Source organism: Channa argus, chromosome 18, assembly GCF_033026475.1.
Source record: "Channa argus isolate prfri chromosome 18, Channa argus male v1.0, whole genome shotgun sequence".
In the NCBI taxonomy this organism is placed as follows: Eukaryota; Metazoa; Chordata; class Actinopteri; order Anabantiformes; family Channidae; genus Channa; species Channa argus.
This window is the reverse complement of record NC_090214.1, coordinates 7,781,229-7,793,778: the sequence shown is the minus strand read 5'-3', so window position 1 is coordinate 7,793,778 and position 12,550 is coordinate 7,781,229. Positions and strand designations below refer to the sequence as shown.

General features: G+C 37.5%; 1 protein-coding gene across 10 annotated transcripts in view; it reads left to right on the top strand.

Moving 5' to 3' along the window:
- nedd4l (NEDD4 like E3 ubiquitin protein ligase) overlaps positions 1-12,550 on the top strand; it is a 48,109-nt gene that overhangs the window by 27,746 nt on the left and 7,813 nt on the right. For 7 of the 10 annotated variants that reach the window (XR_010911377.1, XR_010911376.1, XM_067483146.1 and 4 more), the window contains 16 exons: positions 631-807; positions 2,867-3,064; positions 3,705-3,782; positions 4,470-4,484; positions 5,519-5,573; positions 7,258-7,316; positions 7,635-7,700; positions 8,411-8,640; positions 9,747-9,868; positions 10,051-10,121; positions 10,370-10,465; positions 10,570-10,643; positions 10,751-10,811; positions 11,049-11,108; positions 11,434-11,541; positions 12,045-12,141. Coding sequence is in view for 8 of the 10 variants with exons in the window: in XM_067483146.1 (XP_067339247.1) it covers positions 631-807; positions 2,867-3,064; positions 3,705-3,782; positions 4,470-4,484; positions 5,519-5,573; positions 7,258-7,316; positions 7,635-7,700; positions 8,411-8,640; positions 9,747-9,868; positions 10,051-10,121; positions 10,370-10,465; positions 10,570-10,643; positions 10,751-10,811; positions 11,049-11,108; positions 11,434-11,541; positions 12,045-12,141 (1,567 nt within the window). In the remaining 2 variants the exon portion in view is untranslated. The remainder of the gene's footprint in view (positions 1-630; positions 808-2,866; positions 3,065-3,704; positions 3,783-4,469; positions 4,485-5,518; positions 5,574-7,257; positions 7,317-7,634; positions 7,701-8,410; positions 8,641-9,746; positions 9,869-10,050; positions 10,122-10,369; positions 10,466-10,569; positions 10,644-10,750; positions 10,812-11,048; positions 11,109-11,433; positions 11,542-12,044; positions 12,142-12,550) is intronic. The other 3 variants (XM_067483147.1, XM_067483144.1, XM_067483140.1) reach the window with 1 other exon arrangement.

Sequence of the window (12,550 nt, the reverse complement as noted above, 5' to 3'; positions counted from 1 at the left end):
TCTCGTCTCTAGCCTTACTTTCTAAAATGTGGCCTGCCACTGCAACCACCACTCTTTCCCTCCCATTTCCCATTTCTATCCTGTTTTTCCACTTGGCTCCCCTTGTCTCTGTCTGCAGATGAGGCAGCTGCAAATAGTCTGAGCTGGGGGATAGAGTGCTTCATGGGACTGGGTGAATGCTTTTGCTCATGTCTCTACTCTTTAAAATCAACCCTTTCATTTCTGCTTTTATCAGGGGAGTATCTGTTCATCTGTTGTTGTCATCATAGAGTCTTACTGTTCTCTGTGCAGTACATAGTTATAGACCATTGTAAATGTGCTTTTACCCATTGTCCCTGCAACTAGAGTTCAAGTAAAAAAAACAGGTAATACTAACTCTAATATGAATGGAACTTCTGTCCTGCTTCGCTGAGTGCACTCGTTGTCCCAAAGTTGCTGTATTGTGAGTGACATAAATGACTGTTTTCTCTATGGGCCTTAATGATGGATCTTAGGAACTAATTCTCCAGAGAGAAAGGTTGCATCCTGGCCTCTCTGGTACCGACAAGAATCTGTGACAGCATGTCTTATGGCATCACTTATCTTATTTCAAACCTCTTTTAACCACAAAAGTGCTGTTGTCACTGACAGCTAACTGAAGACGGAGCCAGCACCTCAGCAGCAGCATCAGGAGGAGCCTCGGCCCTGGTACCCGCATCTACCCCTTCCTCCTCTAACAATGCCTCCAACAACCATCTCCATGAGCCCCAAGTCCGACGACCTCGTAGCCTCAGCTCCCCTACCGTCACCCTTTCTACCCCTATGGAGGTGAGAATTAGCCACCTGCACCTTCCTGTTCTACCATACCCATCTTTTTTGTCTTCTCACCCGCTGAAGAATGCTTGTTCCATTCTTCCTATTTCAGATTTTTACCCTTTCCCACTTTCTTTCCATGCAAGCCTTCATTGTATTAGTACCATCTTCTAGAACGTGACCAAATTATGATCCTCAACTCTTTAACTTCCTGTTTCGTTTAGGTTAACTCTCCAGCTTTGCCACCCATATGGACATTTTAATCTCATAATTTAACCAGTCTTTTCTCCTCACGTCATCTCTACAGTGACAATTTTTTTTTTCATCATGATACCCTTTCTTTCAACAGATAATGTGCTGATGAGGGTGTTCAGCAGCTCTCTGTTAAACAGTGATTAGTCAGATGAAATGGTCCAAACTTTTTTAATCATAATGGGTTTGTTGTGAATAATCTCGACTCTTGGCACAGTCAGCAATTAATCTTGCAGTGCAGAATGTTTTAAAGCAATAAAAGTAGGAAGGATCATGATGAAATTGATTTAAATTGGAATTTCCTAACACCTAACCACCACTTCAGTGATCACGGAAAATAAAAATCATTATTTCAATTTGAAAAGCTGGGATAGTAGGCACTCATAAAACCATAACTCATCACTCGCAGCTGCAGTATCTGACTTTTATGAAGAAGTACAGTAAGCTGGGTTACTTCAAACCCCTTATGCTTTAACTCCTATACTTACAGCTGTTATGCACTATAATGCCTACTTTCCTCCAGAAATCTTGATCAAAGTATTCGTTGATGCAAGAAGGCATCAGTACAGTGGTTTTAGTGCACTAAACGTGTTTTGAGTGTAAAATGTTATTTTTCTAATCTCTTCATAGTATGTGAGCGTGTCCTGTCTGTGTTTTCACAACACATCTTCAATTCTGTATTTTCATGAAGCCAGCGTCATGCTCCGTGATCTAGGGGTTAAATAATAACACAGGGCAGGAGGTTTATGTTTTAGCCTCATAACACTAAATGTTTGTTTTTAGTTTTGACTTAACACACAAGCTTTTTTAAGGTCGTAACATTAGCCAAATAACTACCCAGAAGTTTTTAAATTGCAGTTGCGTTGCATCTTTCAAATCTTATGTGCCCATCTGTGTGAAGAACAAACAAAAACAAAATACTTGAGTTATCTATATTGTGTGTATATTAAGGTCAACAACACATTGTATATATAAAAAATTTAATCTTTTATACATCCCGCTGCATTTAATGTTGGTGAAGATTCTTTGTTACTACCAGGGGAAAAGACCTGAAGGTGATTTAATTAAGGTGTGTGTGTGTGTGTGGGCATGTGTCTGTGTGTTAACAAGAAATTGTTGAAGTAAAAAACGCACAGCAGACTGTTGTAATTACAACTTTAAGGGGAAGTGGGAGGTCGGTAATTTAATTAATGCAGTCTTTCCATTGTTAAAGGTCGGATAGGTCTGTAATAATTCCTGGTAAAAGCAGAGTGTGGTGTAGGGATATACCGTATGCTCTACAACTTTCATCCGTTGCTTTAGAAGTTTTGAAGATGCCAATAATTGTAAGTTTGTTTTTAGGTGCAGTACATGTTACTCCTTGACAAAGGCATTTCACTAGAAATTGAAGATTGACTTTAATAGTCAATAGGCCTCTCTTGTCCTTTATCATCTAAAGGACTGTGGTTGAGTGAAAATAAACAAAAGAGCAGTTATTGTTTCATTAAACAGCAGAAATTATGTCCAGTGAATTGGTAAAGATAAAATCTGCAGAGCATATTCAACAACATATTCACATTTCTGTTGACATTTTGGTTGACAACTTGACAGGCTAGAAGACAAATGGTATAGGTGTTGATTAAGGAGGATTTTACCCATTGTTTAGAACGGGTTTTAGTAGTCTTTTTCTAATCAGCTCTTTGTAGACCAGATCTATTCTTGATTCAAGTAAACAGAAATTATTTGTTTCCATTTGTCATCCATGTTCCATTACAACTGTAATCCTCTCCATGCCATCTGGGACTGACAGTGATATACAGATATTTTTCTGTATTGTTTCCAGGGAACCAACAACATCCAGGTGCGGAGGGCTGTAAAAGACACGTTCTCCAACCCACAATCTCCCCAGCCATCTCCCTACAGCTCTCCCAAGTCACAGCACAAGACACAGCAAAGCTTCCTGCCCCCAGGCTGGGAGATGAGGATAGCCCCCAATGGACGGCCTTTCTTTATCGACCACAACAGCAGAACAACTACCTGGGTGAGCTAACATGCTGTCATAACAGCCTGGTGTTTATACAATAAGAAATTTTGGCATTTTAGTTTACAGGTCTCTTTTTAAACAATTTCTTTGTAGTTTCCAGGAAATAACCACATTCCTTAGAAATTGTTAATGGGAAATAGAAACTAAATCAGTTTCACTTACTTGACGATCCCAGTCTAAGGCAGGATGGCACACGGTGTGTACACAAACAGACATAGTATCACCATATTTGAAGAGATATAAAGTTTCCAATAATAAAAAAAATAGTGAATGCATATTGAAATTGGAATTCAAGGACCATGTAAATCAACCCACTTAACTAAACTGACCTAACTCTTTATTGTCATCGGTCGGAGCATTTCTTTTTTTAAAGGTTGACTTACTAAATAGGCTCTGAAAATCTAGGGCAGTGGTTAGTTGATCTCACTGGAGCTTATAGTGACATCTGGTGGCATTAAAATCCATTTCATATTTCCCTTAGCTTTTGGTTTTAAAGCAATTTCACCTATTTTTAAGTTTGTCAACTATACAGTCTTGTATTTGCATTATTTATTTAAAGATATATATTTTCTTCAGCCTTTGTTGGAATAAACCATATGCTTTTCTGCATGTCTTCCGTGTCTCTCCTGGCAACCAGGAGGATCCCAGGTTGAAATATCCAGTCCATATGAGGAATAAGAACTCCATGGAGCCTGGAGATCTTGGCCCTCTTCCTGTAAGTAGACTTGCATTTAACCTTTAACCCACAAAACACATTAATAACACAATAATAACCACGTCATAGCTCTCTCTTTCTCTCTCTCTCTCTCTCTCTCTCTCTCTCTCTCTCTCTCTCTGTCTCTCTCTCTCTGTCTCTGTCTCTGTCTCTCTCTGTCTCTCTGTCTCTCTCTCTCTCTCTGTCTCTCTCTGTCTCGCACGCTCGTGTGCCAAGATGTGCATATGTTTAGCCAGTTTCCTCAGAGCAAATATGTATAATAACCTTTTTAAACTCTCCATGACCGTGTTTTTGTGGCTTTCATTTACTAGTCGGTTTAATTAGCTTTGATGTGATGGTCAATGTATGTTTGATGCAAAGTTTGTTCGACACATGATCATGTGTTGAGACTGTATAAGAATGGGTCAGGGGGAGAATGTAATGGTGAGGATGTGAAAACTGATTATTGGGGCTGTGATAATACCAAATTAGGATTGAAAGACTGTCTGTTACCTAAAGTACTATTTTTATGACTGAAGGATACTCTCAACAAGTGGGATAAACCTTACTGCATACGTACATCTCACAGGCTTGTGTGTGGTATGTGCATGTGTGTGTGTTCTTTCTCTTCCTCTTTCTCTTCTCTCTCCGTTCTGGTGGATCTAATATATGCTACTACTTCTACACCTGACCATGTCTGTTTGGCAGAACCTACCAGAGGAGGTTGGTTTGTGCCTCCCTCCCTCTGCCTGCCTACTTACCTGTCTGGTCCACTCTGGTCTGGTCAAATGCCTGCAGACAGCCTTGTGCTACTTGTTTTTTTCCCTCTCTCTTCCTCTATTTTCTCTTTCTCTCTCATGACCAGCATGGATGGACTGTACCTCTCCCTCCCTTTTTGTCAGTATTTTGCCCCACTTGCTCTCTCTGTGCGCCCTCACTGCACCATCCTCTTTTGTTAATGATGCCATTTGGAGCTACCCTGCCCTTCTCCTGGGACCCCTCAGACTGCACCATGTCTGTGTACTTTTATTAGAGTCTGAGGCACAGATAGAAAGTGGAACGAGGTGAGATGCACAGGGTATTTGTTAGAGAGAGAAAGAGAATGAACAAGGACGGACTGAAAGAGGAAAATGGGGTGAAATAAGGGCAGAGGGAGGGTTAATGGCTTCAAGAGAAACCAATGCCGCTGTATGTTGAAGGAGGCAACTGGCTGTATGCTGCATGTCTTACCAGCTTTTTAATGTGGTCTTCAATCATGCATTTGCAGCATACTAAGAAAAACAAAAACTATACATAGTGTATGCTTACATATTGTCAGACTCAGTCCCTTTCCCTCCCCCTTTATTCTCAGTCTACTGTAATTGTTTGAACTGCCTGAATGCTGGTGCCGTACGAGTGTCTGTGGCCTGTGACACTGTACTTAACAGTCACGGTGTCAGTGGTGGTGTACTGGTTTGAACTAGTAGTGGTGATAAACCTGTATGTTGTGGTTGTTTCCCTGTCTCACTGATTTTTCAGACCAGACTCAAATAGAAGAGTAAATCCTTTCAGTTCCTTTATGGTGTTTGATTGAGCTTGCCTTGCCTGCAGGGTCAGTGTTTAGGCCATTTAATAGTCAGCTAGGTTCAATCAAACATGATGTAAAAAAGGACAAAATTAAATGGATTTGAATGACTATTTGAGCATGGCCTGTGTAATAGTCTAATGTTGACTGTGTGATTTTTACAACTATTTATCTTTTTTTGCTCCTTCTTTAGCCTGGATGGGAAGAACGAGTTCACACAGATGGACGCACCTTCTACATTGACCACAGTAAATCCAATTTCTGGCTTTACCTTCAGTCTTTACGTTTGTACTGTATTTGCTCATGTATATATTCCTTTTGTGTCCTTCTTTGTGTTTCATCCAGGTTATTTTTTATAGTCTGTACCAGTTTGAGTGCATCCACAGATTAGCAACTGTCAATGACAGCAAAGCACCTCATGAATTGTAGATTTCACTGAGCACAGATATTCCATGTTTTGGCTTAGTGTAGTGCAGCAGTGTCATTTACCTGACCGATTGCATTATGTACACGAATGGAGCATCAGCTTAAGGAGGAGCTTTCTATGTTTTAAATGTGAAAGAATGTAAATGTAGCCCGTCTACTCTCTTTTAGGTGTATGAGGGGCTCTGAGTTCTTTTACTTAGCTTTTAACACAATTTTGATTACTAGAATAATTTTTTTTAGTCTTGGGGTTTCGCTGTATAATTTATTTCACCTGTAAAAGTAGATTATCTCCTGAATATATATCTTAACTTCAAATACACTAGTTTACTTGCCCTTTAACACTTCTTATTAGAACTGTGACATCTATCTTATATTATTAACAGCAATAACATCGCAAAACAGAGTTATAGTTTAAATTTAAATCCCATATGATAACTTAAATGTATACATTTCTTTTAATCTCAAATAAAATATTCTCAAACATATTGCACAGTATCGAAACAAACATACATTTACCCTTCGTGCTATTAAACCTGAGTCACAAATGCTTTCACTGTACTTTTATCAAAGACTCAATCAAATGATGAAACGAAAAATAGTCGCAGGCCTGATTTGGTGCTCGGGGGCGTTGTGGCCAAAAACTCCGTGGCCATTTCACTCCAACAAGAGCAATAAACAATATAAAAGTGTGATACCTTTTCTCCCTCAATCTGTGTCTCCGAGTCAGAAGTCTGTAGAGCTGTAGAGCCTGTCCAGATCAGCAACAGCTCAACACAGAGCGTTGAGCTGGGTTAGCTACCTGCCTCCCTCACTTGACGCTGTCACTACCACTCGTTGGTTTGACAAGCAGTTCTTCTCCTGATAAACCCTTCGTATTTCTAGCTAAAATTCTCGGTCCATCAGAAACATTTGTACACTTACAGATAATCGAGCTGACAATCTAAAAACTGTTACTAAAGGTTGGTAGTACACAGCCTCGAACTTTTTCCATCCCAATTAACTCCTTAGCTCATTAATATCCTCTTGTTCTCTCAGAGCATGTCCAACATACATACAGAGTTAAATCCTGCGTTATCACCTAAAAAAGATATAACATACAGATTAACTTTTGTTTAAAAACACATTTTAAACATTATAACCCATGAATTTAACATTTTAGATCAGAAACATTTTTAACAGAAAATTAATCATTTCACCCGGTTTTACCTATTTATGTGTGCATTTGTACTTATTTATTTATTTAGCTATCTAACAAATCTTATTTAAATGAATCACTTATTAATATATTTAAATCTTTACTGGGCTACATAAATAAATTTTTTTTTTTATCATATTAATAGATGACTTTAACTACACCTGCAAATTAAATTCACAATTTTTTCTCAATGCATTAATCGCTTTTTAGAGAAACAAAATGGTTACATTATTAGATCTTTATTTAGTGTCACAAAATTCTTGTTCAGTCCTATTAATGGCTAAAATAAATTTGCATTTTGTTTCATCCAGATACAAAGAACACACAGTGGGAGGACCCTCGTCTGCAGAGTCCAGCTATCACAGGACCTGTAAGTAGTGTCCCCTTACTGCTCAATTTGTTGCTACACAGTAACAACAGCCTCTTCTTTCAACACTTCACTTGTTTGTCACACACTATCATCAGCCTTCGCACAAAAAAGATAAATCACTTTTTCACTGTGGTGGGCACTTAAAATGCCAACACCTTCTTGTAATTTTGTGTACCACTTCAGATATTCCCCTTCATTGTGATCTCTTCTCACCAAGTTAGACTCAATGTATTTTGCATTTTACTGTAATTATTCTGTTGGAACATATACAATTGACCTTTTCTTGAGGCCTGTGTGTGCTGCTTGTTGTCTGTGCAGGCTGTTCCCTACTCCAGAGAGTTCAAGCAAAAATATGATTATTTCAGGAAGAAATTGAAGAAACCGGTAAGAATCTTTTTTTTAAATTTACAGATGTGTTTTTGGTTTCTGGGTGCTTGGTGAGGAACTGGCATAATAATGCCAGACTGATGCTAAATGTAGTGATATGCAGATGGCATCTCCTAATTTGCCTCCGTTTCGATTGTTTGATTGTAATCTTTTTTTAACTTTCTCCACACTCTTGACACTGTAAGTTTGTGTTTGTTGCATGTTAAATATTCATTGCAATCATTTCACTTTTTTTGTTATTAACACTTTATAGGTGCAGAGCAAGTTCGTATTAGAAAACTGTTTTTTTCTAATGCCAGAATCTAACTTGTTTAAAAATGATAACTTTGCTAAATGTTGGTACAGTGTTCTAAAGCTTAAACGATGTTTTCAAAGAGGAAACAAATCTCAGTATTGTCCCGCCAACTTTATTCTACAGTGTGCATTAAACGATTCAATAATTATAAAAACAGAATCAGAAGATGAAAGTCTGTCAAGATAATTCTACACAAGACTGTTTATTTGTTGTCTTAGCAAGGGCATATATTTCTCCTTTCTTGACAAAAAAAAAAAAAAAAAAACTTCAATATCAAATCAAGTTTTAACTATTACCATTTACAATTGTTAAAACATTTTACTCTGTATGTCCTTAGACCCTCATATTGGATACTTCAACCTCATCCAAAAAACTTTATAGTTAACTTTGAGTACTGTTTGAACTCTTCCAGGCTGATATCCCCAACAGATTTGAGATGAAGCTGCACAGAAACAACATCTTTGAAGAGTCATACCGTCGAATCATGTCCCTAAAGAGGCCGGATGTTCTGAAGGCACGACTGTGGATCGAGTTTGAGTTAGAAAAGGGACTGGACTATGGTGGTGTGGCCAGGGAGTGGTTCTTCCTCCTGTCTAAGGAAATGTTTAATCCTTATTACGGCCTATTTGAATACTCTGCCACGTAAGTCTCTGCTTTATTGTGTGTGCTCGCCTAAGATATACAGTTCTGCCTGTGACTGAGGAGTGTTTTAAATCGGTGAGACAGGATATTGTAGAAACTATGTTGTACAGAGATGAGATGGTAAATTGATTGATTTATGGGAGAGAGGCTGTTATTCAGTTGCTGATTCTCCTTGAGACTTGTTAAGGTTTCCTTTCCCATTGTTTTTCACATCCAGTCCCATCAAGATAAGAAAAGTGTGACAGGTTCTGCTCTTTTTGTTGGCACCAGTGCATCATGACTCAGTTGATTCTATCTCATTATGTAGAGCAAAGGCAAAAATAAATAAATAACATAAATGGAGCTGTAGAAAGGGAAGGGGTAACTGAAAAATGAGCCCTTAGTTCATCAAGTTTTCTTGATTTAATGATAAATAGAAGTCTAATTCCAACTTTAGACCTTTTATAATTAAATCATGTGGTCTTTACTTATTGAAACTTACTTAGCTTTAACATTTTTATGCAGCTGCAGTTAAGAATAATAGATGGTGCTAATGTTTTGGCCACTTTATTTCAAACTAATAAGGTCTTCTTATAATGAAATATACGACTCCACTACCCACTTTGACCTCAATTATATGCACGTAGTAGATTTATCACCTTGTAAAAGTGGAATTCATGGCATAGCCACTGTATTGGTTTGCATTAAATTGTACAGGTGGTCATAATGTTATGCCTGATCAGTGTACACGTACATGTGCATAGGAAAAAGTATACTATGCTGTATTTAATCTGCTATTATTATAATTTAAGAAAATGAAATATATATTTGTTTTTAAAGAAATCACAGCAATGAATTAACCGGTAACGTGGCCTAAAGCCCCGTAGAGTTTGTTAAAACAAGAAATAAATATGTGGCAGTCTGAGTAACACTTTAAAAAATTGTTTTTTCTTTTTTGTTCCCTCCTTTCATAGTCTAAAGCTAAGTAGTAATGATGTTTTATTAAGTTTACTTCTAAGTTGTGAACCTTTTTAATTGTTCTTTATCGAGTATGATTTAAGAAACAAAAAAAGAAATTTTTACTGGGGATGTAGTACTGACTACCTTGTTCCTATGTGTCTGTTTAGGGACAACTACACTCTTCAAATCAATCCCAACTCTGGCCTTTGCAATGAGGATCACCTCTCCTATTTCAAGTTCATTGGGCGTGTAGCAGGAATGGCAGTGTTTCATGGAAAACTACTGGATGGTAAACTGCTCAATATGTATCCTATCTATAATTATATAAATATACTGAAAAGAAATCCCCACTTATTATGTAAGTGTAGTTTTTGGTCTGACACGTGTGAGAACACATTTTCATTAATGTTTGCATAGGTTTTTTTCCACACATGCTGTTGCAGCAGCTGTTAATGTTGTTTATTTTCTCAGGTTTTTTCATTCGACCCTTCTACAAGATGATGCTGGGAAAGCAAATTTCTCTTAAAGACATGGAGTCTGTGGTAAGATCAAATTTGTCCTAAATTATTAACTGATTAAATAATTATTTTAATTTAGGGGTAATGAGTTTGGCACTGTGATATAGACTGAAGTGTGTAATTAAATGTAATTAGTTTAATGCTCAGTGTTTTGTTTACAATGAAGCAGTCAGCAACCAACCTTATGTTGATTTGCAAAGCCAAGAATTAACCCCTACAATCACACAAAGCTGAGTAAATGATTGGTGTTGAACTTTTTGTCCAACTCGCAGGACAGTGAATACTACAACTCTCTGAAGTGGATTCTGGAAAATGATCCTACTGAGCTGGACCTGAGGTTCTGTATAGATGAGGACAACTTTGGACAGGTGTGTAATCCTGAATAAGTTACAATCTCAACATTAACTTGAATTGATTAAATATAGTAGGATGTCAGGGTTGACTTTGATTGTTTTTTTTTTTGTTTTTTTAGACGTACCAGGTCGACTTGAAGCCCAGTGGCTCGGACATGGTGGTTACCAATGAGAACAAAAAGGAATACATAGAGTAATAACTACAAATTAAAAATATTTTTCCTTTTACGTTACATACGCTAAAACTATTCAAACCCTTGGTTATTTGTTGACATCTTTAAAATTGTTTTAATCCAACAGCCTGGTCATCCAGTGGAGGTTTGTCAATCGGGTCCAGAAGCAGATGAATGCCTTCTTGGAGGTATTTATGACTAAAACGCTCACCACACGAGGGCAGTGTGACCACATGAGGCCCATTTTTAAAAAAAAATAAGAATTAAACTCAACCTCAGTATCTGAAACCAAACTCATTTTCATTTCAAAAGTTATTGATTTCTTGATTAGCGCATTGCTCTGCACTTATTCTGTTTAAATTGTATATTTCTGAGAAATTTGTTGTCATGATTTTTTTTTCCTTTTTTTTCTTCTTTTTTTTCAGGGCTTCACTGAGCTCATTCAAATAGATCTGATCAAGATCTTTGATGAAAATGAATTGGAGGTATGGTTGCATTACTAGAAGAACAGATATAGTCAATTAATTAGCTATTGAATTGATAATCAAGCAATAATTAATAAACTTTTTAAGCAAAAATACCCCAAGGTCAATTGCGGTTCCTGCTCTCCAAAATGAACATTTTTGGTAGTTTCTTCTCTTAAAAGATTTGAATATGTCACCTTCGCCCTGTGATTGGCAGATTCATTTAAAAAAGAAAACAACCTTATTTATAGTTGAATATTTTACTTTTGCGATGTGTGAAATGAAAAGTAGAAATGGTTCTACATGCTTTTTCTTCCCTTCTCTCCCCCTTTCTGTCTCTGTGCAGTTGCTGATGTGTGGTTTGGGTGACGTTGATGTCAATGACTGGAGACAACACACTGTTTACAAGAATGGCTACTGTCCCAACCATCCTGTTATTCAGTGGTTCTGGAAGGTTTGTCTGTTTGAGTCAACAGGTTTTTGCAATCATATACTGTGTAAATTGACACCAGTCCGCCTCAGCGTTATTACTGCCAGCTGGTGTTAATGTTGTGCGGATCAGTGTAAGTCATGGAGGCTGGATGCTTTGACTCGTCTTCCCTCTCTGTCAAGCCTATGACAGTTTAGCTGACTTTAAAGATCAAAGTCTGTTTGAAAGAACAGTCTTGTTTGCTCTGATTAAAGTAGTACCTGCCCCGGTTATCTCATTTGTCTTGAGCTTTACCACACGCATGCGTGTGCACACACACATACTCACACACACGGACAGAACAAACAACACACAAGCCATATTTCAGCCACTTATCTTTACTATCTTTCTATGATTAAGTAACAACCTAGTATACATTTGAAATTACTTTTTTTGTGTGTGTGTGATTTACATTTGAGAACTGCGTTATTTAAACTTTGATAAATTAATTTGTGAGAGTAACTATTCTACGTCTCCTTTCTTGTCAGGTTGTCCTGTTGATGGATGCTGAAAAGAGGATCCGACTTCTCCAGTTTGTGACGGGAACATCACGAGTGCCAATGAACGGCTTTGCTGAGCTTTATGGTACGTAACCTCACAAGATAACTGCAACTGGACGTTATTTCTTACAAGTTTTGTTACTGTGGGGCCTATACTTAATCTAACGGTGACTCAAAGATTGTTTCTGCAGAAGAGATAAGTCAACAATGTTTCTTTTTGCAACAATCAAATTACTTTCATTGTGCACATACAGAGAGATAAATGTGAAGATGAGGAATGACCAAAACATGTCTTATCATAGGAAATTGTCAAATTCCTTCAATTCAAGCTTTATTTCTACACAGGTTCAATGGTATTTTAACAGAGAGTTTTATTTATCAGTTAAGTTTTTACAAAGGGCAGTAAACAAAAAAACAGATGAACATTTGGTGTGACAACCTTTTAGCAGGAATGACACCATCTGTTGTTCTTTTTGTTGCTGAATAACGATTTG